Genomic DNA, 25995 nt, shown 5'->3' with positions numbered 1-25995 from the left:
TCGTCACCTGGAAAAAATGATCAGTCTTAAACATTAACTCTGTTCCTCTCTCCATAGATGCTGCCTAGCCTGCTATTTCCAGCATTTTTGGTTTTTATTTCAGGTTTCCAACATCTGCAATATTTTGCTTTTCTATTATTGAACTACTGTTCATCCAATTATGTTTTTGCACTTTTGCCACCACCTTCTCAAGAACAATTAGAGATGAGCATTAAAATCTGGCTTTACCAGCCACACACATCCAATCAACAAATAAAAAATAAAAACTTATTTTATGTCTACTTGAAATCTATATGTTCCGAGGTCATGCAATAGATAAATTGGCTCCAAAGATTCAGGTCCCACTTCAGCAACATGGCTGAATTACATCAAAAATGTATCAGGTGCAATCACTGATGGTTAACATACATAAGCTGTCAGCCCAGTTATATTGCAACATATGCATCAATACATTGGCTAGAAGAGTGTAAGGCAACTCAGAGCTAGTTGCCACAGTAGTAGCATTTTGTATTTCAGTAAACAGTATTGTCCCTAATAAATCCAGTAAGGAATTCAGGAGAAACCTCTATCTAGAACTTAAGTTTTAAAAATTATTTCATGGGACGTGGGCATCACTGGCTAGGCCAGCATTTATTGCTCATCCCCAATTGCCCTCAAGAAGGTGGCAATAAACTGTCTTCTTGAACTGCTGCAGTCCATGTGGTGTAGGTACATCCACGGTGCTGTTTGAGAGCGAGTTCTAGGATTTTGACTTAGTGATAGTACAAGAACGGCAACATAGTTCCAAATCAAGATGGTGTGTGGCTTGGAGGGGAACTTGCAGGTGGTGATGTTCCCATGCATCTGCTGCTCTTGTCCTTCTAGGTGATAGAGGTTGTGGGTTTGGAAGGTGCTGTCGAAGGATCCTTGGTGAGTTGCTGCAGTGCATCTTCCAGACAGTACACACTGCTGCCACTGTGCATCGGTGGTGCAGGGAGTGGGTGTTGGAGGTGGTGGATGGCTTGCCAATCAAGTGGGCTGCTTTGTCCTGAATGGTGTTGAGTTTCTTGAGTTTTGATGGAGCTGCACTCTCCAGGCAAGTAGAGGGTATCCCATCACACTCCTGACTTATGCCTTGTGCACAGGCTCTGGGGAGTGAGAGGTGAGTTAGTCGCCACAGAATTTTGAGCCTCTGACTTGCTCTTGTAGCCACAGTATTTATATGGCTGACCCAGTTCAATTCCTGGTCGATGGTAATCCCCAGGATGATGATAGTGGGGGATTCAGCGATGGTAATGCCATTGAATTTCAATGGGAGATGGTTGTTTTCTCTCTTGTCGGAGATGCTCATTGCCTGGCACTTATGTGGCGTGAATGTTACATGCCACTTATCAGCCCAAGCCTGAATGTTGCCCAGGTCTTGCTGCATATGGACATGGAATGCTTCAGTATCTGAGTTGTAGTGAATGGTGTTGAACCTTGTGCAATCATCAGCGAACATCCCCATTTCTGGCCTGATGATGGATGGAAGTCATTGATGAAGCAGCTGAACATGGTTGGGCTTAGGGAGCTCCCCTGAGGAACACCTGCAGTGATGTCCTGGGACTGAGACGATTGACCTCCAACAACCACAATCATCTTCCTTTGTGCTAGATACAACTCCAACCACTGGAGAGATTTTCCCCGATTCCTATCAACTCCAGTTTTTTGAGGGCCCCTTAATGCCACACTCGGTCAAATGTGGCCTTGATGTCAAGGGCAGTCGCTCTCACCTCACATCTTGAGTTCAGCATGAGTGCATGACTGAACTAGGGTTGTAACGAGATCAGCAGCTGAGTGGCCTTGATGGAACCCAAACTGAGCGTCAGTGAGCAGGTTGTTTCTGAGTAAGTGCCGCTTGATAGCAGTGTCGACGACACATTCCATCACTTTGCTGATGATCGAGAGTAGACAGATGGGGCGGCAACTGGCCTGCTTTCTATGGGCAGGGCATACCTGAGCTGTTTTCCACATTGTCGGGTAGATGCCAGTGTTGCAGCTTGTTATGGACCCCAGAAATGGAAAAAAAACTTACCCTTTTAAAAGTGAAGGTCGAGCTTTCGGAGTTGGGAACTATAGTTCCCAATGGGCCTCAGTGGTTTCTGCACATACACCAGCCCTGGAATGGCTACACATGCGCAGATTGTTTTTTATTACAATCTTCAGTTCGGCGCATGCGCCGGCTGGAGAATGGCTACACGTACGCAGTTGGTTGGGTTCACGTCTTCAGGCCAGTAGACGGCCCTGCGTATATGAACAGTTTGTTTTTTTCCATTTTTTTTATTTAGAGCTAACCCTGCGCCTGCCCAGAAGGGGAAGACAATCCTAAAAGTGAAACAGCATGAAAATGGGGTCAGATAACTCAAAAGAAAACGCCATTACGCAGAGAGGGACAGAAGAAGCTGGACACTAGAGTGGGAGGTGCTGAGAGCAGATTTCCCAGAAAAAAGAGGAAAGTCCCAGAAACCATGGAGAGGGACAGAACAAAGTCTCACAAAGACAATTATGTCATGGAGGAAGAACAAGTCCTGTTCAGTGAGGTTAAAGTAAGGAGCAGAGGAAAAGGTTTCGAATTAGAGAGAAAGCTGTGGGGAGCAGAATCAAGACAAAGTGGGTTTGCAAGACGCCAGAATATCTGAGGAGACAGCCAAAGGTTGGTGACTCCTGACTACGAACCCGTGAAGCAGCAGTGTTCTGTTGCCATACTGAGTCTCCGAAAGTGCGTGGAAGGTGAGGCTTGAATGCATGTGGTGTTCCACAGGAACAAGGGAAGGGGAGATCGAAACCCTGGAGGTGGATCCTTGTTGAAGATGTCTGAGAGAAAGCGTTGTTTGGAAGAAGATTCCAAGGAGAGTTCTTTAAGTGGAGATTGGAAACCCTCGTGTGGAAGACAGGGTTTCCATGACACCGATTGGCTTACGGTATGATGAGTGTCTGGGGATGTTGATGAGAGATCCATACAAGTTGCTTTGGTGGCATCTATCATTTGGTTTCAGAGTGTGGTGTGTCTGAACACAGGTCACCTATTAGTACATGGACTGTATACTTACTGTGAAAATTAGAGTACAAGATAGATTTTGCAACTTGTGTTATTCTTACAAATTTGTATATATCTGTAAAGGCATGGTTATGGGTGAAGGAGTAGTGTAGTATAGTTAATCTTTTCTTGTTTAATAAATGTTTTATTCTTTTGTTAAAAGTACATCAGCAGACTCGATGACTCTGTTCAGTAGCCGCCCTCCACGTTTCTAAACAAAAAATAAAAGTTAGGATCTATCAAGCCAGGTTCCACCCTGGGATCTGACTTGTCCAGTAGTAACATCAGCTAGGATCATAACAAGCTCTACTAGAACATTTTGGTTAAGTGCACTGCTAGTTCTGGAGGACAAGTCTTCAGTACTATTACTGGAATGTTGTCAGGGCCCATAGCTTTCGCAGTAGCCAATGCCTTCACAAATTTCTTGATATCACGTGAGGTGAATCGAATTGGCTGAAGACTGACACCTGTGATGCTGGGAATGTCCGGAGGGGGCTGAGTTGGAACATCCACTTGGCACTTTTGGCTGAAGATTGTGGCAAATGCTTCAGCCATGTCTTTTGCACTGATGTGCTGGGCTCCCCATCATTAAGGATGGGGATATTTGTGAAGTTTCCTCCTCCAGTTAGTTGTTTAATTGTCCACCACCATTCACGGCTGGATGTAGCAGGGCTGCAGAGCTTAGATCTGATCCGTTAGTTGTGGGATCGCTTAGCTCTGTCTATCTCATGTTGCTTTCAATGTTTGGCATGCAAGTAGTCCAGTGTTGTAGCTTCACCAGGTTCACATCTCATTTTTAGGTATACCTGGTGCTGCTCCTGGCATGCCCTCCTGCACTCTTCATTGAGCCAGGGTTGATTCCCCAGCTTGATGGTAACGGTAGGGTGGGGGATATGTCAGGCCATGAAGTTACTGATTCTGGTTGAATAAAATTCTGCAGCTGCCGATGGCCCATAACGCCTCATGGATGAAAGGTGTTCAACATGGAGGAGTACTGATTCATCAGCTGAGGGAGAGCAGAAGGTGGTAACCAGCAGGTTACCTTGTCCATTTTTGACCTGATGCTATGAGACTTCATGGGGTCCACAGTCAATGTTGAGAACTCCCAGGGTAACTCCCTCCCGACTGTATACCTCTGTGCCATCAGCTCTGTTGGATCTGTCCTGTCGGTGGGACAGGTCATACACCTGGGGTTGGTGATGGTGGTGTCTGGGACATTATCTGTAAGTTATGATTCAACGAGTATGATTACGTCAGGCTATCGCTTGACTGGTCTGCGGGACAGCTCTCCCAATTTTAACACTAGCTCACAAATGTTAATAAAGCGGATTTTGCAGGGTCAACAGGGCTGGGTTTGCAATTGTCGTTTCTGATGCCTTGGTCGATGCCGGCAGTCTGTTTTCATTCCTTTTTGTCGACTCTAGCGATTTTGATACAACGGAGTGGCTTGCTAGGCCATTTCAGAGGGCATTTGAGAGTCTGGAGCCAGACCAGGTAAGGATGACAGATTTCCTTCCCTAAAAGGACATTAGTGAACCAGATGGGTTTTTTACAACAATCAACAATGCTTTCATGGTCACTATAACAGAGATTAGCTTCTTTTAATAGAGTCATAGAGGTCTACAGCACAGAAAAAGACCCTTCGGCCCATCGAGTCTGCACCAGTCAAACAAGTACCTAACTATTCTAATCCCATTTTCCAGCACTAGGCTCATAGCCTTGTATGCCATTGCATCACAAGCGCACATCCAAATACTTGTTAAATGTTATGAGCGTTTCTGCTCTACCACCCTTTCAGGCAGTGAGTTCCAGATTCCCACCACCCTCTGGGTGAAAAAATTCTTCCACATATCCCCTCACATTAAATCTATGTCCCCTGGTTATTGATCCCTCCACCAAGGGGAAAAGTTCCTGTCAACCCTATCTATGCCCCTCATAATTTTATACACCTCAATCATGTCCCCCTCAATCTTCTCTGCTCCAGGGAAAATAACCCCAGTCTATCCAATCTCTCCTCATAACGAACTCTCCAGCCCAGGCAACATCCTGGTAAATCTCTTTTGCATTCTCTCTAATGGAATCACATCCTTCCTATAATGCGGATTCCAGAACTGCACGCAATACTCTAGCTCTGGCCTAACCAACATTTTATACAGTTTCAGCATAACCTCCCTGCTCTTATATTCTTTGCCTCAGCTAATAAACGCAAGTATCCCATATGCCATCTTAACCACCTTATCTACCTGTCCCGCTACGTTAAGGGACCGGTGGACATGCACACCAAGGATCCTCTGATTCTCGGTACTTCCCACGATCCTACCATTCATCGTGTATTCCCATGCCTTGTTTGTCCTCCCCAGTGTAACACCTCACAATTATCCGGATTAAATTCCATTTGCCACTGATCAGCCCATCTGACCAGCCCATTTATATCCTCCTTTAATCTAAGGCTATCCTCCTCACTATTTACCACCCCACCAATTTTTGTGTCATCCGCGAACTTACTGATCAACCCTCCTACATTCAAGTCTAAATCGTTTATATTTTCCACAAACAGCAAGGGACCCAACACCGATCCCGGTGGACCCCCACTGGACACAGGCATCCAGTCACAAAAACACCCTTCGACCATCACCCTCTGCTTCCTGCCACTCAGCCAGTTCTGGATCCAATTTGCCAAATTGCCTTGGATCTCATGGGTTCTTACCTTCGTTATCATTATCCCATGCGGGACCTTATCAAAAGCCTTGCTGAAGTCTAAGTAGAGTACGTCAAATGCATTGCCCTCATCTACACACCTGGTCACCTCTTCGAAAAATTCAATCAAATTGGTCAGACATGACCCCCCCTTAACAAAACCATGCTGATTGTCCTTGATTAATCCCTGCCTCACCAAGTGTAAATTAATTCTGTCCCTCAGAATTGCTTCCAATAGTTTCCCCACCATTGAGATTAGACTGACTGGCCTGTAGTTCCCTGGTTTATCCCTTCCTCCCTTCTTGAATAACGGTACCACATTGGCCACAAGAGAGGTATCAGAGGACTGGAGGGCAGCCAGAGGTATTGAAAATTATTGCCAACGCCCCTGCTTTCTCCTCCATTGCCTCATCAACAGCCTGGGATACATTTCATCCTGGCCTGGAGATTTATCTACTTTTAAGCCTGCCAGGCCACCTAAAACCTCCTCCCTTTCAATGTTAATTTCTTTAATTATATCACAGTCCTTCTGCCTGATTTCCATATCCACGTCGTCCCTCTCACTTGTGAACACAGATACAAAGTATTTGTTTAGAACCCTACCTACGTCTTCCGGCTCCACACACAAATTACCGCTATAGTCCTTAATGGGCCTTACTCTTTCCCTAGTTATCCTCTTACTCTTAATGTACTTGTAAAATAACTTTGGATTTTCCTTTATTTTACCTGTCAATGTTTTTTCATGCCCCCTTTTTGCTCTCTTAATTTCCTTTTTAAGCTCCCCCCTACACATTCTATCCTCCTCTCGGGCTTCCACTGTTTTGAGCCCTCGGTATCTGCCGTAAGCCTCCCTTTTCTCTTTATCCAATCCTGTATATCCCTCGACATCCAGGGTTCCCTGGATTTGTTGGTCCCACCCTTTGTCTTTACTGGAATATGTTGGCCCTGTACTCTCCCTATTTCCTTCTTGAATGAGTCCCATTGCTCTGACGCAGTTTTACCTAAAAGTAGCTGCTCCCAGCTCTGGCCAAACCATATCTGATCTTATTAAAATCGGTCTTCTCCCAATTTAGAACTCTGATTTCTGGCCCTTCCTTGCCCTTCTCCATAACAACCTTGAATCTAATGGAGTTATGATCACTATCTGCAAAATGCTTCCCCACTGATACCTCTATCACTTGCCTGGCTTCATTCTCTAAAATTAAGTCCAGGACTGCCCCCTCTCTTGTAAGACCTTCTAGGTACTGCATACTGCCTTCTACGTAATTCCAGATTTATTAACTGAATTTAAATTCCACCAGTTGCCATGGTGGGATTCGACCCCCTGTCCCCATAGCATTCGCCTGGACCTCTGGGGAATGCGGAACTTGCTATCACTAGGAGTGATTGAGGCAAATAGCATAGATGCAGTTATGGGGACAACAGATAAACACGAGGAAGAAAAGGTTATATTGATAATAGTTAGATGAAGAGGGGTAGGAGGAGGCTTGTGTGGAGCATGAACAAAGGCATTGACAATTTGGGTAAAGTGGCCAGTTTGTTGTAGGTAGGCAGTATGATACCCACTCAAGTTGTTGCACATCACTTGCGTTTTACAGCAGTTGCATTATGACTGAAAACAATGTCATCTGTACTTTTTTAAAAAACTTTCAATTTTAGAGAACAAACCACTTAGCTATTTGCCTGCCTGACTAGCGGGCGATGCAGAGCGATCAATATAGCAACACTGCATCGTTGTTAAGCAAATACTTGGTACATAAGATCACCTTAATTAATACCTGCTTCAACTTCACACTGTTGTAAATTTATTATAACTACAAATATTAAATACTGCACATGTGGGCCTGGAAACTACCAATAGAATGAGAAAAAAGTGACATTTGATTTACAAGTTGCTAATGACTTAGTTTGAATATGTATTCAACATTTAAATTTTAGCACAGCTTTTAAATGGCACTATAGACATGCAGCAGCCTTCAAGCTGCAGGCCACATTCTCAGCATGGAATTTAAGGCCGTTAACAGCTTCTATAAAAATGTCACTGTGATCTGCATTGTGCTTCAAAACAAGTAGTAAATGTAAAACTGAAATACGAACTTTATAAAAATTTCTGAAAATTAACTATCCAATTCACTATACATTTAAATTAAAAATAGAATAGATCATTGCAAGTTAGACATCATCATTCTAAACATCCTCAAGTCTAAATTTTTTCCTTAGCATGAATTCAAGCAATAGCTTCACAACAGGTTCCCAGTGTGATACTATCTGTGATAGATGTCAGTCTTCAGCCAATTGAATTCAGACTCTCATTTTCAAGTTGTTTGTGAACTAAAATAACCAAATGCCACTATATCAAAGCTTCAAGTTAAAAAAACAATTTCTGTTTAAACTATACAAAATAGACATGCTCATGATAAATATCCTCATAACCCAATTCAGGAATAAAAGGCAGTTTCGATTGCCGATCACTAAATTCATATTTTCACACATACTCGAATAAACACATTTTATACTTCATCAATCTATCCTTTGACTGTGAACATACCTTCTGTAAATTGGTAGTGCTGACATGCAATTTCTTCATAGGACCAGTCTCCACTGGTCCACTAGATAGTGTGTCCCCCTGATTGCCCCGGGAAGTCCGGTGTTGAAAAATGATAGGATCTTCCTCTTCTTCAGCTAAGGTGTAACCCTGTGCAAATTCAAACAAATTGTGAATAATTCTCATTACAGTGGAAAGAGCATTCAAGCTTTTACTTGACTAGCAAAATTGAGAATATTCCATCAGTGCCATCGAAACTTTCTCTCATCCCCACTTTTTGTCCATAACCCTCACCCCAGTAACATCCTGGTAAACCTGCTCAGTATCCTTTCCAATGCCTTTACATCTTTCCTGAAGCATGCGCGGAATTGTCGACACTACTCCAGCTGTTCTTACAATTCTAGTATGATCTCCTTGTTTTTATATTCTATTCCTCTACTTATAATCCCAGGTAATCCATATGCCTTTTTAACCACCTTATCAGGCCACCTTTAAGGAGTTACAGTCTCTTTGCTCATCTACACTTTTCAAAATCATGCTATTTATTGCGTACTGTCTTCTCATATTAATTCTCCCAAAGTACATCACTTCACACTTCTCCATATTGAACTCTATCCTCCATTCATCTGCCCATTTCACCATCCTGTTTATGTCATTCTGAAGCTTGTAACCATTCTCATCATGACTTACTACTTTGCCAAGTTTTGTATCATCTGAGAACTTAATAATGCTGCTCCCTCCATAATTGTTTAGGCCATTTATAAAAACTCCAAAGAGTAATGGAAAAATATCTAACCCTTGAGGAACACCACTGCAAGCCAGCTCCCCATCTGAAAATCATTCATCCACTACCACCCTTTCCTTCTTGTCAATGAGCCCATTTTGTTTCCATTTCACCTCCTTTGCAGCATTTGGTGAATGCCTTCTGAAAGTCCTTTGATACAACATTTTATACAAGAATGCTCTCATGCCCACATGTCCGTCCTTGGCTTGCTGCATTGTTCCAGTGAAGCTCAACGCAAACTGGAGGAACAGCACCTCATCTTCCGACTAGGCACTTTACAGCCTTCCGGACTGAATATTGAGTTCAACAACTTTAGATCATGAACTCTCTCCTCTATCCCCACCTCCTTTTTGTTTTTCCAATAATTTATATAGATTTTTCTTTTCCCACCTATTTCCATTATTTTTAAATGTATTTCCATCCATTGTTTTATCTCTACCTTTTAGCCTTTTTCGATTCCTTCCCCCCACCCCACCCCCACTAGGGCTATCTGTACCTTGCTAGTCCTGCTTTCTACCCTTAATTAGCACATTCCTTTAGATAACATCACCACCTTCAACACCTCTTTGTCCTTTTGTCTGTGACATCTTTTGGTTATCTCCACCTATCACTGACCCTCTACCTAGCTCTTCTTGTCCAAACCCCCCACCCCCGCTTAAACCAGCTTATATTTCACCCCTTCTCTATTTTTAATTAGTTCTGTTGAAGAGTCATGCGGACTCAAAACGTCAACTATGCTCCTCTCCACCAATGCTGCCAGACCTGCTGAGTTTTTCCAGGTATTTTTGTTTTGGATTTCCAGCATCCGCAGTTCTTTGCTTTTATATTTTCTTATGTACTGGAAGTCAGGTTGTAATTGGATTAAGAGCTAGAGTGACGGCAAGGGTGTAAAGTCATCAGTAAGAAATTGTTTTGATATGTTAATGAACAGACAGGATCTTCTATCAGAGTTTTACATAAAGCAATAACAGGAATAGTTTTGATTTGAGTTGTTTTAGTTCAAAGGGAGTATATGCAAGTTGTAAAAAGGTGTAAGGAAATAAGGTAAAGGTAGGGTAAGTTTGTTTTTACAAGTCTAAGAGCTAAAATAAAGAATAGTCAATCAAGTCTGGGAAGAAAATATTTCTAAAGAGACTGGTTGAGACAATGGAGAGATCAAAGGGAAGGAATGCATTTAAGAAAATACTAAAGTCTATGTGAGGAGGTAGCTGCTTAGGTCTTCCAGAAGACAGCAGCGTGGCTGGTCAGAACTCCCTGAAGACAACGTGAACAAGACCAGACTGAAAGAAGCAGTTGCTGCTAGCCTCTGAGGACACCCCAAGGAAATAGCACTGTGTGGTAAAAATTACTGGACTTCTATAGATTCTAAAATCTATGAGGACGGTGGCTGAACAGAAAAGGGAAAAGTTATCTCTGGTGGTAGTTAAGATTTGTGGAACTGTTTTAAAGCACTGTCTACTGTGCGAAGCCGTTTGTGTGTTTAAGTGTAATTGTGTTTTATTTGTTTTTTCTTTATTCTTTTAATAAATATTTACTTTACTATAAAATCATCACAAGTAGGGGCATCATTTCCCCGAGTTCAGAACCACTCCTCAAACTATACAAATTGCAAAAACCATTTTGGCAGCTGTTTCAAGTTTCCTTCTGGGATTTGAGCAGCTCTGCATTTACCATCCACTGTGCCACAACACGGCCATCACTGTAAAAGACTACATGAGGGAAGGTGGTGAATTTGGACTGTTTGCTGTTCATAATGAAATCATAATTGCTTTCCTTTCACAGTTACAATATTTCTACAGATGGTAAATGAGGAAACTCTTCCACCATTACTGTCTGATTCTAAAAAGAAAATGCATTTTTTCAATGTTATTTGTGCAACCAGATAAAACATGTCACACATCATCACTCGTGATGAATGAGAAACTTAGTAATGCCATAGAGTACTACAGAATACTAACTGCTCCATGTGCAGACCTTAGAATCATTAGGATAATAAGCTCAAGCAGAGATCAAGTAATGCACATTTTAAAAGAAACAGAGAAAGAAAGGAAAGACGTTAGTGTAGTGTTGCACTTTCAAACTTAAAAGTATACATTGAATCTACACTGACCTTTACAATGCGACATATCAACACATCGTATCGCTGGTGGTTTATCCTGTGGCGCATCATCACCTTGTTCACCATAGGAATAAATATTTGATACTGAAAAATAGATCAGATAATGCCATTAGACTCTAACAATGCTTTTTTTTGGCAACAGCTGCTTTCAATATATTTTAATATAGGCACCATCAACCACAGTAGTTGTCAACTTTTGCTCAAAATATAGTGATGAAATGTTTTACTAGGAATCACCGCCTTAACAAAATAGCATTTTATATAATGTATAGTGTCAGCCTTGGCTCAGTGGTAATGTTCTCACTTCAGACTCAGATGTTCTTGGGTTCAAGCCTCATTCCAGAACCTTGAGCACAACCTACACTTAAAATGCTGGACAATCAGAGGTGTCCTTTCCAGATGAGATGTCTGCCTGTTTGGATGTACAAGATCTCATAACACTTTTCCCAAAAAAGTGCAGGTAATTCTCCCAGTATCATAGCCAACATTCATCCCACCCCTAACACCAAAAAACAGATTATCTGATTGTCATGTTGCTGCCTGTATAACTTTACTGCATGCGATTTGGCATACAGGGCAATAGTGAGTACACTTCAAAAGTTCCTCAGCTCTGAAGCAGTTTGGGATGTCCTTAGATCATTGAAAGTGCTATGTAAACACAAGTTCATTCTTTTTTTCTATACCTTACAAAAGAATACAAAAGCAAAGAAAGCTCTACTTTTTCCATTTGGAAAGCAAAACCTTGATTTTGGATTAGAATATCAACCCTAGTATCTTCCAATTGGAGCACCTATCCCTGTTTTATGTGAATCCAGCGTCCTGGCCTCAATTATGTTTCCTGGTAATACATTACAGGTACGTCTCTGTAAAGTAATACTGTCCAATATCTGCATAAACCAGAACTTGCAAGATGAAGTAACAGATAAAGGAAAAAATATCATAAGTGGTTCAAAGATTCCTTTGAATGATAGTTTAAATGATGCATAAAACTAATCTAATTAATCACAGCTTTTCAGAAAAAATGGTTTCTCTTGTGTCAAGAAAAAAAAAGAAACTTGCATTTATGTTGTGCCTCATCATATCTCAGAAAGTTCTCAGATTACCTCTCATATAATTAATTACTTTAAAGTGTAGACATTATCACTTTGTTGTATTACGATCCCAGTAGAGGCTGATAATGTTTAAAAAGAAATTCAAACTTCCAGTTAATAGCTGTAAAGGATGACACTAGATTTCACATTTTAAAACTTTTACTGTAACAAATGACTAAAAGCGCTATTGACTACACACTATTTTCTATTTGTAGGCAGCTTATACTTTAAACTACAGAAAGGAATGCTCCTCTTTTATACTTATCACTCATCGCACTCTTCACAGAATTACAGTCCTTATAGCAAACAGTCCACAGTCGCTCCCAGCTTCCAATGGGTTCATGTTAACCCGAGTAGTAACTTTGAATGACTGTCACTAGGTGCTTTCCTTAGTCTTCATTAAGTTTCCTAAACCCTTAACAATCGGTAAAGCTCGGCTTGCTGATTCTTTCCCTCTGGACAAACGAGGATGAATCTCCTGGAATCCTTCAATAACTGCAGGATGCATCTCTTCAACTCAAGACAAAGTCCTCCCACATCTGACTGTGGTATTTCACAAAGCCATGCAACCTCTTCTCTCTGCTGACCACAGAAAAACTGTTGTATGTTTGTGATATTAATTAATTTGTAAGGATGCCTGTCCCCTTGATCTCAAAAAGGCTTCCTCCGCATCCTTTCCCATGGCAAAATAAATCAAATGGGCCTTGTATCTAGGTAGAAATACTAATCAGCTATTCTTGAGGGCCCAGTCTTGGGACTAAAAAGACAGTTTAAAGCACAACTGTTTACAACCCAACATTCTCAACACTTTTCTGGGACTTAGGAGACTCTCAGTCTCCGTTGTTAACACACAGGCTGCTGCCATTGACTCAAAGCATAAATACTTGGGTTCCAAAGTCCACCCCCTCATTCGCGCCATGGAACCTGCGTAACAAGTATGAAAAGGTTGATCAAAACAGGGTGAAGTTCAGTGGGGCTCCTAATGTCACGGGCTGCTTCAGTTATCGTGAAGGCCTGTTATGAGCCCTAGAAATACTTAGCAAACAAAGCTCTGGCAAACAAGACCTCAACGGCAGAAGAGGAGGGGGGAGATGTGCCATGTAGAATATCTCAACAGCTATTATGGCGGACAAAGGCTGCAACAGAACAAAACTTCCAATTGTCTTGGTTTCCTTGTCATTAGATCAAGGTTTCATTTCAATACATGTGTGCAAGCTGGTGTGCAAGAGTTTGACACTAAAAGATGTCACACACAGGCATCTTTCTTTCCAAGCACATCCCCCAAATCCTTCCGTAACCAGCAAATAGCAACAGGAACAGTATTGTGTTGTCTGGAAGTTTCCAGTCATGTAACTGCAGCCTCTGTGCCAGTTCAAGACGGTCATCTAACACTCAGACAAGGCAGAGGTGCCATTCAGCAGCTGTAACTGTGAGTAAGCAGCCCTCTTTAGGATCGACTCTGCTCACCCCTTATTGGGGAAGGGGTGAGAAAATGTGCCCTAAACATAGCGTGCCTCGCCTTTCCCAGACTAAATAGCCACGTCCACCTTCTGCAGTAGAAACACACAAAAGACACAAGTAGTTATGTTTGGGGCCTGGGACATCAGGACCCTCATAGACACTGGCTCTTAAGTAGTCATACAGGCTCGAAACATTAACTCTGTTTCTCTCTCCACAGGTGCTGCTAGATCTGTTGAGTTATTCCATCATTTCCTGTTCCTATCCCTCATGGGCACACCCGTGAGTGAAGGCCCAGAGTGTCCAAGAACTCTGTCGATATGACATTGACATCACTGCTGAGTGAGACCCAGTGAGCTGGAGAGGGGCAGCTCAAGAAACTCTGAGGCAGCCATGCTTTCTTCTGGAAAGGAAAATTAGAAGAAAAATGCAGAGTTCATAGAGTTGGATTTGGCATCAAGAATTAGTTCTTCACGAGTTCCCTCTTGGAAGAAATGAGTGCCTCATGACTCTTCGTCTCAAACTAGAAAGGAACCAATTTGCCACCATGGTCAGTGCATATGCCCCAACTCTAGAGACCGACGATGAATCAAGGAAGGTTTCTATGCCAAATTTGACCAAGCTCTCCATTGGGTTCTGAAGGAGGGCAGGCTTATTCTTCTCAGTGACTTCAATGCCAGAATTGTAAGAGATTCCAATCTCTGGAGTGGAACTATTTGCAGGTAAGGAATTGGAAATGTCAACTCCAAGGGCATTCCTCTCCTTACCAAATGCAAAACATGGGCTTAACATCACCAACGCCCTATTCAGTTAGAAGAACAAGTACAAAACGTCGTGGCAATACCCACGGTCCAAGCACCATTGCAGAATTAACCAATGTCTGTACCCAGAACTGCAAAGATATCTGCGCCACCAGAGCAATAACAGGGGCTGATGACAGCTGGACCAATCACAGTCTTATTCATTCTATTAGGTTGATCATACTGGCTCCCAAACAATGGGTGCAACAGAAGAGATGTCCACGAAAGATCAACGTCGAAGCTCTGAACGATCCAATCAAAACAATGTCTTAGGAAAAAAACTTCCAAGCTTCAATCATGAACAGAAGAAGAAAGTTGACAGTGCTTGGGATGTCCTTAAGTCCAATGTCATCAAGCCTGCAAAGAAACACTTGGATTTTCTGTCAGGAAATATCAGGATTGCTTTGATGACAATGATCAGGATATCGATAAACTGATTGATCGCAAGCAAATGACCTAAACTCAAAACAAAAGAAACTAGCTTACCAAAAAGTAAAGCCCAAGGCACAAAGGTACATCCATGACATGAAGAACATGTGGTGGGCAGCCAATGCAAAGGAAATTCAACATCTCGCTGATATGAATGATATCTATGGTTTTTTCACTTCCATAAAGACCATTTACAACCCAAGTACTCAGGCACCAGCTCCACTGAGGCTTAAGGACGGGGGGAGGTCTGATCAAGGAAATGAAAGCTGTCAACATCAGTTGGAAGGAGCATTTTAAAGGCCTTTTCAATCAAGAATCATTCGTTGACAAGAATGATTTCAACTCTATCCCATAACACCCAGTGAGAGATGAGCTTGGAACTCCACCAATGCCTATTGAGGTGATGAAAACTATCACCCAAATGAAGAACAACAAAGCAGCAGATGATGGAATCCTACAGATCTGGAGTGAAGATGAAGTCCTGAAGATCTCCAGGATGCCATGATTGTGACAATCTTCAAGAATGGGGACAAATCCAAATGTGGAAATTATAGAGGCATCTCTCTGCTTTCCATTGCAGGAATGATCATTGCAAGAACTCTTCCGACCCAACTTATTACACTTGAAGAGTTACTCCCCAAATCTTAATGTGGGTTTAGGCCATCAAGCGGCACGGCTGACGTGATCTTTACAGCTCAGCAACTACAAGAAAAACATCATGAACAGGATCAACCTCTCTACATAGTGTTCTTTGACTTTACAAATGCCTTTGAATCTGAAAAATTTTGCTGAAGTATGGATATCCTCCGAAATGCGTTACCATCGTTCGCCTGCTTCATGATATGTGAGCAGTGATCCTTAACAATGGATCCATTACAGACCCTTCTGAGGTTAAGACAGGAGTAAAACAAGATTGCCTCATCACTCCAACTCTTTTTTTGATTTCTTTGCTGCCATGCATTATCTGGCAAGACACAAGCTCCCTAGAGTGCAGTTTATTTATCGAATGGACAGTAAACTATTTAATCTTAGATGACTCAAGTCAAAAATTAAGACCACCCGACCTCAATCATTCAGCTCCAATACCCTGACGATGCCAGAGAATTGTCCACATATTTACTAAGGTGTACGAGAAGATGGGACTTACACTCAGCATTCAGAAGACCAAAGTCCTCCATCAGCAAACTCCAAATGCACACTCCCCAGCCCATTGATTAGGATTCACGATGGGTGCCTGGAAAATGTGCATCACTTCCAGTACCTTGGAAGTTATCTTTCACAGAAGGCTGACATTGACAAGGAAATCCAGCAAAGCCTGAAATATGCTGGTGCAGCCTTTGGCCACCTGAGGACGTGTATGTCTGTAGATCATGACATCAAAACTGAAACCAAGCTCATGATCTACCATGCTGTAGTGATTCCTTCCTTACTGTGTGGGGCTGAAACATAGACAATGTATAGGAGGCACTTCAAAGCATTTAGTCATTCCGTTAATACTACCTGTGAAAGATCTTACATATTAAGTGGGAAGGCAGGCACACCAACATCAGCATCCTCTCACAAGCAGGTACCACAAGCATCAAGGATATGATCATCTGCCATCAACTTCATTGAGTTGGTCATATTGTTTAGATGATGACCAGACTCCCAAAGCAGGTCATCTTCTCTCAGCTCAGATAGGGCAGACATGAAGTGTTTCAAGGATAGGCTCAAAGCCAACATGAAGAAATGCAACATTGACATCAACTCCTGGGAGACCATCACCTTGGATCGATCCAGATAGCAGCAGAGTCTGTGGGAAGGATCCCAGCATTTTGAGAACCAACAACAACAAAATGAAGGGCATGAACGAGAGTGGTGAAAAGAATATGCCATGACCTGAACTGGTAATACATGACCAGACATCCCACAAATCAACAAATGTCCTATTTAGGGTGCATGAGGTGAGTAAGTGGCTAGGTGTAAAGTCCGCAGGTCCTGAATCGGCCATCTTTGGACTCATGGAAGACAATCTTCCTCAGTAGAGAGGGATAGCCAGTAATAATAAATACCTTGCACCTTCTTCCCAGTAAACAATCTAACTCTTTCTTTGATCTCTAACAATCAAACCAATCAGGCTTACTGTCAGGTAGTCTTCAGAATAGGTCACATGACACCCTTCATTTTACCCTAAATTTAAACATACAGATCCAAGACATCATAATTTTATATCTCTTAATTGTTACAGTAGACAAGTGTGGCAGACATATTTATATGTTGCGTGATGTCACAGATAACAATGAAAATTTGTTTTGGGGGGCGCTATTTTGGTTGAGGGAGGAATTTAGGTCAGGGTACTGGAAAAAGTCCTTAATCTTCAAATGGCAACAACATTTTCAACATCCAATGAATCACTGGAACAGGAAACAGGGTGTCAGTTTGACATTGCAACCAAAAGACAATATCTCCAATAACACTGCATGAAAATCACCCTAGAATATTGCTTAAGCCTTGCAGTGGACCAGAGAATATAGCCTGCAATTAACCCTTAGGGGGTGCAAGTGCACTTTATTTTTAATCATTAGTACCCAAACAAAGCAATCGAGATTCAAAAGCAAACAATCTCTAATGGATTCCCTACAGATTAACAACCTAAAATTCATGAAGACATGAATTTTATACTAATAAAAAGTTTAACATAAAACATGCTCATCTCTCGAGTTCAACATTAACCAACCAAGGCCATGAATCAGTGAATCTCGAACATGTGTTTGGCTCAGTCTATATCCAGATGCACACCACTGCTGCTCTGGGTTTTCAATGCAGCCTAGTCTGTGATTATATGTTCAGTCAGATTAATGTCATGAGACTAAGATAGCCAGCTGAAGTCATTTTAGGCTGCTACACATAAAATCTAGCACTGTTTCAACCACTTGCATATTGATGTGCAAACAATCAAAGAATTCGCCTCACTAAACGCAAACCTGATCAACAATATGCAGGAATTGGATCTGTTCCATTTCTTGACATGGTAATTCCTTACATTAATGTACTATTTTCCGTGCATCACTAGTATTAGCATAAACTCATCAGCTGCTCCTGAAACACAACTGGAGAAAGGTACGGCTGAAAAAAAAGGAAACTTATCCCTTTGTTTCCATAGATGCACATTCTTGGAGACTAATAAAAAAGACATTAATGCCTGGGGATGGATCACATTCTATATTTAACTTGCAGAATCAGGAAATCCCAAATGCATTATGGTATATAGGCCCAAATCCTCTGGTCTCTGAACACTGAGATGCGTGTCTAGGCCCTGTGCAAGCCCTGTGGAAGGCATGCTGACCTACATGGGAATTGCCTGGGATGTTTCAACTTCCGGTGGGCAGTTTCTCTGATCTCCAGGGTCCTCCATGAATGTCTCCAACCCTGAGTTAGTGTCAGAGACTTTGGACAGTTCCAATGTACTTATATGGATAGTTACCCAGCAAATGTTAGACAGATTAAAACCTGGACTAACATCTGGGTAACTACACAACTGACCCCGATCATTCACACTGACCCCCAACCACCCCCCAACTACACCCCAATGAGGCCCGACCACCTTCCTGAGCATCCGACTACCCTCCCGACTTGACCCTACTGCCACCTCAGCCACCTCACCCCCTACGCACCTAGCAACTTACTCACTTTATGCACCCAACCCACATACCCCACTAACTGTACTCACTTACCTCACCCAGCTACCCTACCCCTCACTCATTCATCCATTCACTAACATTCAAACTGGACATGTAAACTTACCATACGGCAGCTGGTGCCGCAAAATGGGAATGTGTCCCATCTTCCCCTCGGCTCTGCTTCGACAGAGCTCTCTAGAAGGCATTGCCCTCCACATTTCTGGAAAAGCCAGGCTCGGAGGATCCCGGAAGAAATGCGGAGCAGCGTCAAGGCTAGGGAATTCTCAAGCAAAGTGGCAAACAGATGATTGCTGCTCCTCAGAAGATCTGGGCCATTATAAATCATCTTTTACCCCTTTTCATTAAATATTATTCAATTTAAACCTTGGAACAGCACCGTTGACTTCATTAGCACAATTTTTTCTATTTTTCAAAGCAGCAAATTAGTTGACTCTCCATATAAGAAAATAACTTAGTATAATTTACCTTTAAATTATGAACATTTATGCTATGAACCTACGTGCACTGGCAACTGAGTTGCCCAGACCCAATTGACACTGGAGCCTAGTGGTCGACAAAGGAAGAATGTTTTCTTCCCATCAGAATTTGGCCCGGGGGGGGGGGGGGGGGGAGCGGCGTGGCAGGCAATGAGATGTACAATCCCCAAATCCTAAAAGGTGAAAAATCAATGTCTTACCTAATTGTTTAATTCTTACTCTCTTCTCACCAAAAGATCAATATCAACAGTAAAACTGAAATTCTAAATACCATCGAAACCTTGCATCAGCCTTTATATGCGTTTGATCTAATTTCAGTTTTTGTTGTACATGAGCAATATAGTCAATTTAGAATATTTCTCTCTCAGTACAATTCTATTTAAAAATGAAAATGTGGCAAGTTGGAATACCCTTTCTTAGTAAGAATATCAAGCCAATGGGGAAAGTGCAGAAGAGATCCATTGTGATGATACCAGGATTTAGAGGTTTTAATCATCAGGAAGCACTGGAGAAATTAGGTATATTTTCAATTGATCAGAGTAGTTTAAGAGGTGATCTGATACAAGGTGTTCAAAAATATGAGGGGTCTTGATAAAGTCAAGAAGAAAAAAATATTTCCACAGGTCGGTGAGGTGATAGGAGTATAAATTTAATGTCAACAAAAAAACTTAAGGAGTTAAGCAAAATATTTTGTGCAGAGGGTGGACGTACTCCACTAGAGACAATGGTGGAAACAGAATCTATAACAATTTTTAAAAAATAAATTAATAGTTTGAAAAAGAAAAATTTAAAAAGGTGGAGGCCTCTTTCAGAGGATACATAGGTGCAATAGGCTGACTAACTTTCCTCTGTGCTGTTCCACCAATGTTCAGCATATTAACCACTCTATTTAGTAAATATCCCACTATAATCATATAATGAATACTCTCCAATTTTGTAGATACATAAACACCGGACAACTCTCCCTGAGGGAGAAGAATCCGAATGGTCTTCAGCATCCACCAGCGTTGCTCTAAGTTGTAGGAGAGACACTGTTCAGGGTTTGCTCTCCATCCTGTTGAGGGTTGCCCAGACTCCCCATAACATCATTATCAACTCATCAATGAGGAAAATCATGAACCTTCAATTTACCATTCCATGGCACATCACTATGTAGCACTGACACTGTTCCACTCTACTTGCCAAATCTATCTTTAAGCTTTGAAATAACTTCTGTTCTTGAAAGATATGTCATTTGTCCTTCTCAGAATTTGAAACATTTTCTTTCCATCAAGTGTCTGAAAGAAGTTCTAATTAACTCATGCTAGATAACGAAGCCCAATATTGTCATCATTGTGTTGTTGCAGCCAGTGCTCACAAAGAAAATCCAGTCAGGAAAGTGAGCAAATTCTCACCGAATTAGAAAAACTGCAGTGCTGATAACGATTAACCTTCAAAAATAAACTAATAAAACTAAGACTAAGCAATACCAAACGGCTATTCATGATTTCATGGTTGTTTTTATTAACTAATAAAACTAAGATAATAAAAACAACCATGAAATCATGAATAGCCGTTTGGTATTGCTTAAAAAGACACGTATTCTTGCGAAGTGCCTTGATGAGTGCAAGACGAAAAGCTTTGACATTTCTTTTGACATGTCTCTTTTCTCAGCAATACTCAAATCATGAATACTTTTTAAAAATTATTTGTTCATGGGATGATGTGGGCATCGCTGGCAAGGCAAGCATTTATTGCCCATCCCTAATTGCTCTGTTCAGAGGGCATTTAAGACTCAACCACATTGCTGTGGGTCTGGAGTCACATGTAGGCCAGACCAGGTAAGGACAGCAAATCTCCTTCCCTTTAGGACATTAGTGAACCAGATGGGTTTTGTGGTCATCACCAGGCTTTTCATTCTAGATTTTTTTCATCGAATTCAAATTTCACCATCTGCCATGGTGAGATTTGAGCCTGGGTCCCCAGAGAATTACCCTGGGTCTTCTGGAATACTAGTCTAGTAACAATATCACTATGCCGTCACCTCCTCCATAATACTAATGAAATATTTATCATTTTGTGAGAGGTTTAATTGTCCCAGTTGTACCTGATTGAACAATTAAGCTGAATTTATGCACCATTAAAAAGTATACAGACATACAAAACACACTGTGTGGGGTTTATATAATAAAACATTTCTTTTGTAATGCATACCACATTATTGCCCTGTAAATCTACACTACTGCCATCATAACATTTACTGCCTTTCTATGAATGCCTCAAGGCACTACTCTCAGTCCTCAGTTTATCACAGAGAACCACAGCACATGAAGGACTGTATTAAAGCACAGCTTCTGCCGATCATCTTTTGAATTGCTAGTTAGGAAAAAAGTATGAAGAATTCTTATTTACCTTCATACTCAAGTTTCCAGCTCTTGAAAGGAACACACCTCACAAGTCTTTCCAGATACATGACCATAGCCAAAACCAGCAGCTTTAAATTTTGGCAACATCTGATCAATTTCCATTGCACAAGATCAGTAATGAAATAGAGTTACAGCCTTGAAATAATTCTAAGGTGGTGGGGGGAAAGGGGTGTGACATTCATAACCTATTCAAGATGCTCTTTCATGTTTAGGACAGTATTTGAATGCCTGATTAGGTTACAACTTAGTCACTCCTTCCTGCCTATTAACATACAATATTTATATCTAAACTTACCATTCATTGTTCCTCTATAGACACTCGGGCCATGTATAAATGCAGATTGTCGTGATTTTAAGCATAGCATTTACAAGTGAACCTCACAACATTAATAATCTTTCGCTGTACCTCTATGTACCAATTAAAATATTTCTAAATTGTGATGACCAGCAACTCTAAGCTCAAGCCTACATGAAATATTCAACAAAATAGAGAATTTCAAAGGCAAATGAAATGGTGGAAATACTAACAAACCAAAGGCAGAAAATGAAATTGCACAGATTGGCAGATCATATCCTGAAATATTGATTAAGGAAATGTTCTGCCACCTGAATTATTTGTCTCAGCTGGTAGACTGGCCTGCTTTGTTAATCTTTGGCACTATGATCACACAGCATAAAGTGAACCAGAATTTCAATGGTCAAGTTGAGTACTCAACTGTTTGATAATTACATTTTCTTTTTTCGAGATTTGTGTTTTTCAAGGCAAGAGACATTACTGCAACAGAAGGGAACATTTTCCCAATTGAAGTATTGAGCAATAAGCACTTGAGTCAGGTGAAGCTTAGTTGGATACAGTGTTCTGATTTTATGGCTGTGTTTGTGGTTCTTCAATTTTGTCATCTGAATAATGAAACTGGCTTTAGCCCTGTAACTGCAGCAAACGGGTATCCAGGTCTCCTGTGCCCTGAACTACATAAACACCAAAATTAACAGAACCAAAAATTAAGTGCTCTGCAAAACAAAGCTCTTCATCTCCAGGGTCAAAGAGCAGACCCTCCAACACCACCTGATGCTCTTAGTTCTATAAATAAGATTACAAATTTTGGGCAGTCTTTTGCTGTTGACCCATGCCCATTAGCAACTGGGTTGAGATTGCCCAAGCTCATTTCATATAGATCTCTTACAGACACCAGAATGGAAACACTTCTGTCACATTACTCTGGGCTGGATTTAAACCTCAGACTCAGTTGAAGAGCCTGCATTTTACCATGTCCCCGTTAACAGGCTACCAACCAATGGTTTCATACCAGAAGTTACACACCTGAGAACCTAAAATACATTGCAAAGATATATAGCTTTGTGAGCTAAACAATTACAGTATAAATATTCACACCTATACTGCTAAGGAAGCCACGTGTAAATAATTTGTTTTCACCTTTTTTCCAAGTTGGAACACCAATGAAGAAAGTGTGTCCATTGCAGTCTGACGCAATTCTGGAGTACAATCAAGCGTACGCACTATTGGATGAATAATCCTTGAGGCATAGTCTGTGAAGTCTAGAGATTCGGTTAGGCGATCCAGAGTCTCCAGGGCAACCCTTGTAATGTTAGGAAATAAGATAGGTGCATCATCAGCATTTTTGTCCTTCCTCCTTCTAGCCACGGGAATACTTGACTCCATATACCTGGAGACTACTATCTTGCTACATTGTAGGCTTTCCTTAAAATTCTCACTACGTTCAGATGCTACACTTCTCCACAAGTTATGAGTTGCTTCCAAATGTTTGATCTGAACTATGAGGTCAAAAAGGACAGTATAGGTGAGAAAGACCCTTAACTATAGTGCTATTAGCCTTAGTGTTATTTTGAAGCAAATTACAGACCAATGATTTTGTTACACATAGTGTAGAGAAGATGTCCCTTCCCCCAACTCTTCCCCTCATACCCCTCCACCTCGCCACCCTAACTCCAGCAGTTTTCAATATGTGAATTGACAACTTGGTTTACAAAGCTGAAGTCAGGTTTGGAAGTGACCAATCCACTTAGAACCTAAAGTAATTATGAAATATTTTGCGGAACACTCAAAAGAATGCATTTGTAATACTTTTAAAGAAGAAGTGAATTATGGATACTAATGACAGTATAATAAACTTATTTTTGAAGGATCTACATAAGATATCAAACTGAAAATATATAACAGTAAACTTACTTTCTAGGTCCCAGCGGCACATCCTGTCCATCAAAGAGTTTGACAATTGGAGGAAGCAAAAGATGCAGATAATCATCCAGGTTCGCTCCAAAAAGCTGTATTGCATTTAGTAACTGCAAAAGGAAGTATATAGGAAGAGAAGCTTAAAACAAGAGCACTGAAATTTTATTTATTTTTACCTTGGACTGTGAGACCGATTGAATAAAGGTAACCTAAACTGGAATGGAGCACATTTGGCCAGAAGCATTATGCATTTAGAAACAAAATACTATGCAGGGATATATAATTACCTAGAATTACTAATTAAAACTAACTACTAAATTGCCCTCATCACTGAATACTATGGAGAATTTAAAATGCAACTGCTGTTTTACTATTCATCCAAACTCTTAACTCCAATAGTAAGGGAAACATCCAGTGATGACATATAGCATAGGGCACATTCAATCTGGTGACATAGGCAGATAAGGGGATATTTAATTCCTTGCTGTCAATAGCATAATAAAAGGCATCCAATCCAGTGACTAAAAGATACAGTGGGTTAGGCAAATAAATATATTTCTAATTATAAGAAAGTGTATATTTTTAAATGCACTATGTTGGAAACTGGCAATGACTTAAAAACTTTGTTTACTGGAAAAGCCAATCTGACTGTATATGTGTCAATACCAGTAGAGCCTCACAGACATTGAGTAGGTTGTACATCATGGAAGTGTTATTATGTTCATTTTTTAACTGCAGCCCTTTTACCTACTTTCTTTATGGTCAACAGTCAATTAATTCAAATGGGGGTTTTAAACTAAGTAACAAATGGGCTTGTATCCAGTAACTATTATGTGGGCTGCCAACCCTATCTTGCAATTTGATTTTGTTAGCCATCATCTCTTTATTGTACCTTGCATCACTTGAAAAACTGAGTCATTAGTCATTGGAGAATGTGCTGTAAAACAGCAACATCAACTTCTGACAGCTTTCCTAGCTCTACTAAGTTTTCAAACATACTTTTGGAATACAGAACAATAGGAGACAGAGTCTAGCAGCCTAATAAACTTTAAAGACTTCTGATGCACAAAAAGAAATCTGCAAGGTGCTGAGAATGGGTAACTTTGGTTTGGAATATTTCAGTGACAAAACACCAGCTCTATCAGCAAATGCTATCAAAACTCCAAATGACTCACCTTGATTGTGACACTGCGACCTGAACTGGTATCATGCATGAAGACACGAAGCATGTGAGGAATCAGCTGCGGCAGGTAAAGTTTAAACTCTCCTCCCAAAGCAACAACAATCTGCTCAATAACCAGGATGATGGTGTTCTGCATTTGGTTGTTAAGTGTCCAATATTCCTGGAAACATTTAAAGAAAACTAATTTTGCTGCAATCTAATATTTTTTTTTAAAAGAGAGTACACATGGAGAATTGGCTTAAATACTCAGCGGTTATCTTGGGTCATTTGGGCCAAATTCATTATAAATAAATTCTACTGTAGCATAGTATTTTAAATGAGGCAAGTACTTTATGGCTACAACCATACATCTTGCATGGCACACATAATAGAAGCCTACTTGTAATGTTAAAAGCACATCTATGTGCAGGTCTTGGCTCAGTGCCAGCTGACAATTTTTCAATGAACACCCGTCAGTATTGAAAACAATCTAAAATATGACATGTGGAATAATAGAAACTATGTTAAACAAAGGAAAAGCAGAGTTCCACTGCATGGGAAAGCTGAAGGTATACAAATTAAAGTATTTATTTCACATCAGAGAGAATAAAGTGTGTGTGAGAAGCACTATGAGTGGAGGAAGAGCAAACACAGGCAAAAAGCATAACTACAATATTTAACTTACTGTTAAGGGGTACAATTTGGCTTTGAAAAAAGATCTAAATGTCATGGGCTGCATTTAATAAACCTCGCATATATGTGGGAGCTGTATTATCATCATATTGCACACAAATCAAGGCAAGTATGTCTTTAAGTTAGGTTAAAAACAAGTCTACAGGGTTGACAGTGATAGTACATTTCCAGCATTTCAGGAACTGCACAACTGTCTGGTATCCAGCATTCAAACAAAGGAGTGTTGTACCTGGACTATATTACTGAGATATGTCTAACATTGTGAGGTTCATCACAATTTATCCATGGAAATCATAATACTGTTTTCATACACCATCCTCTTCTGAAATCATGTAACATAAAATCATTCATTCATTTTCACCAAAGCCTTAGAGGGGCCATTGGCATCA

The 25995-nt window shown here is 40.9% G+C and overlaps 1 protein-coding gene across 3 annotated transcripts in view; it reads right to left on the bottom strand.

The window, feature by feature from the left end:
* The window catches only part of mtor (mechanistic target of rapamycin kinase), a 352436-nt gene that overhangs the window by 249103 nt on the left and 77338 nt on the right, over positions 1–25995 (bottom strand). For all 3 annotated transcript variants that reach the window (XM_078558210.1, XM_078558212.1, XM_078558211.1), the window contains exons 21-25: positions 24927–25094; positions 23749–23861; positions 22975–23137; positions 11192–11284; positions 8301–8447 (exon numbers count right to left, since the gene is read on the bottom strand). In XM_078558210.1, coding sequence (XP_078414336.1) covers positions 8301–8447; positions 11192–11284; positions 22975–23137; positions 23749–23861; positions 24927–25094 — 684 coding nt within the window. The remainder of the gene's footprint in view (positions 1–8300; positions 8448–11191; positions 11285–22974; positions 23138–23748; positions 23862–24926; positions 25095–25995) is intronic.

This window comes from Cetorhinus maximus, chromosome 15, assembly GCF_964194155.1.
Source record: "Cetorhinus maximus chromosome 15, sCetMax3.hap1.1, whole genome shotgun sequence".
Taxonomy (NCBI): domain Eukaryota; kingdom Metazoa; phylum Chordata; class Chondrichthyes; order Lamniformes; family Cetorhinidae; genus Cetorhinus; species Cetorhinus maximus.
The sequence above is the reverse complement of the archived record's forward strand: the minus strand, read 5'-3'. Positions and strand labels throughout refer to the sequence as shown.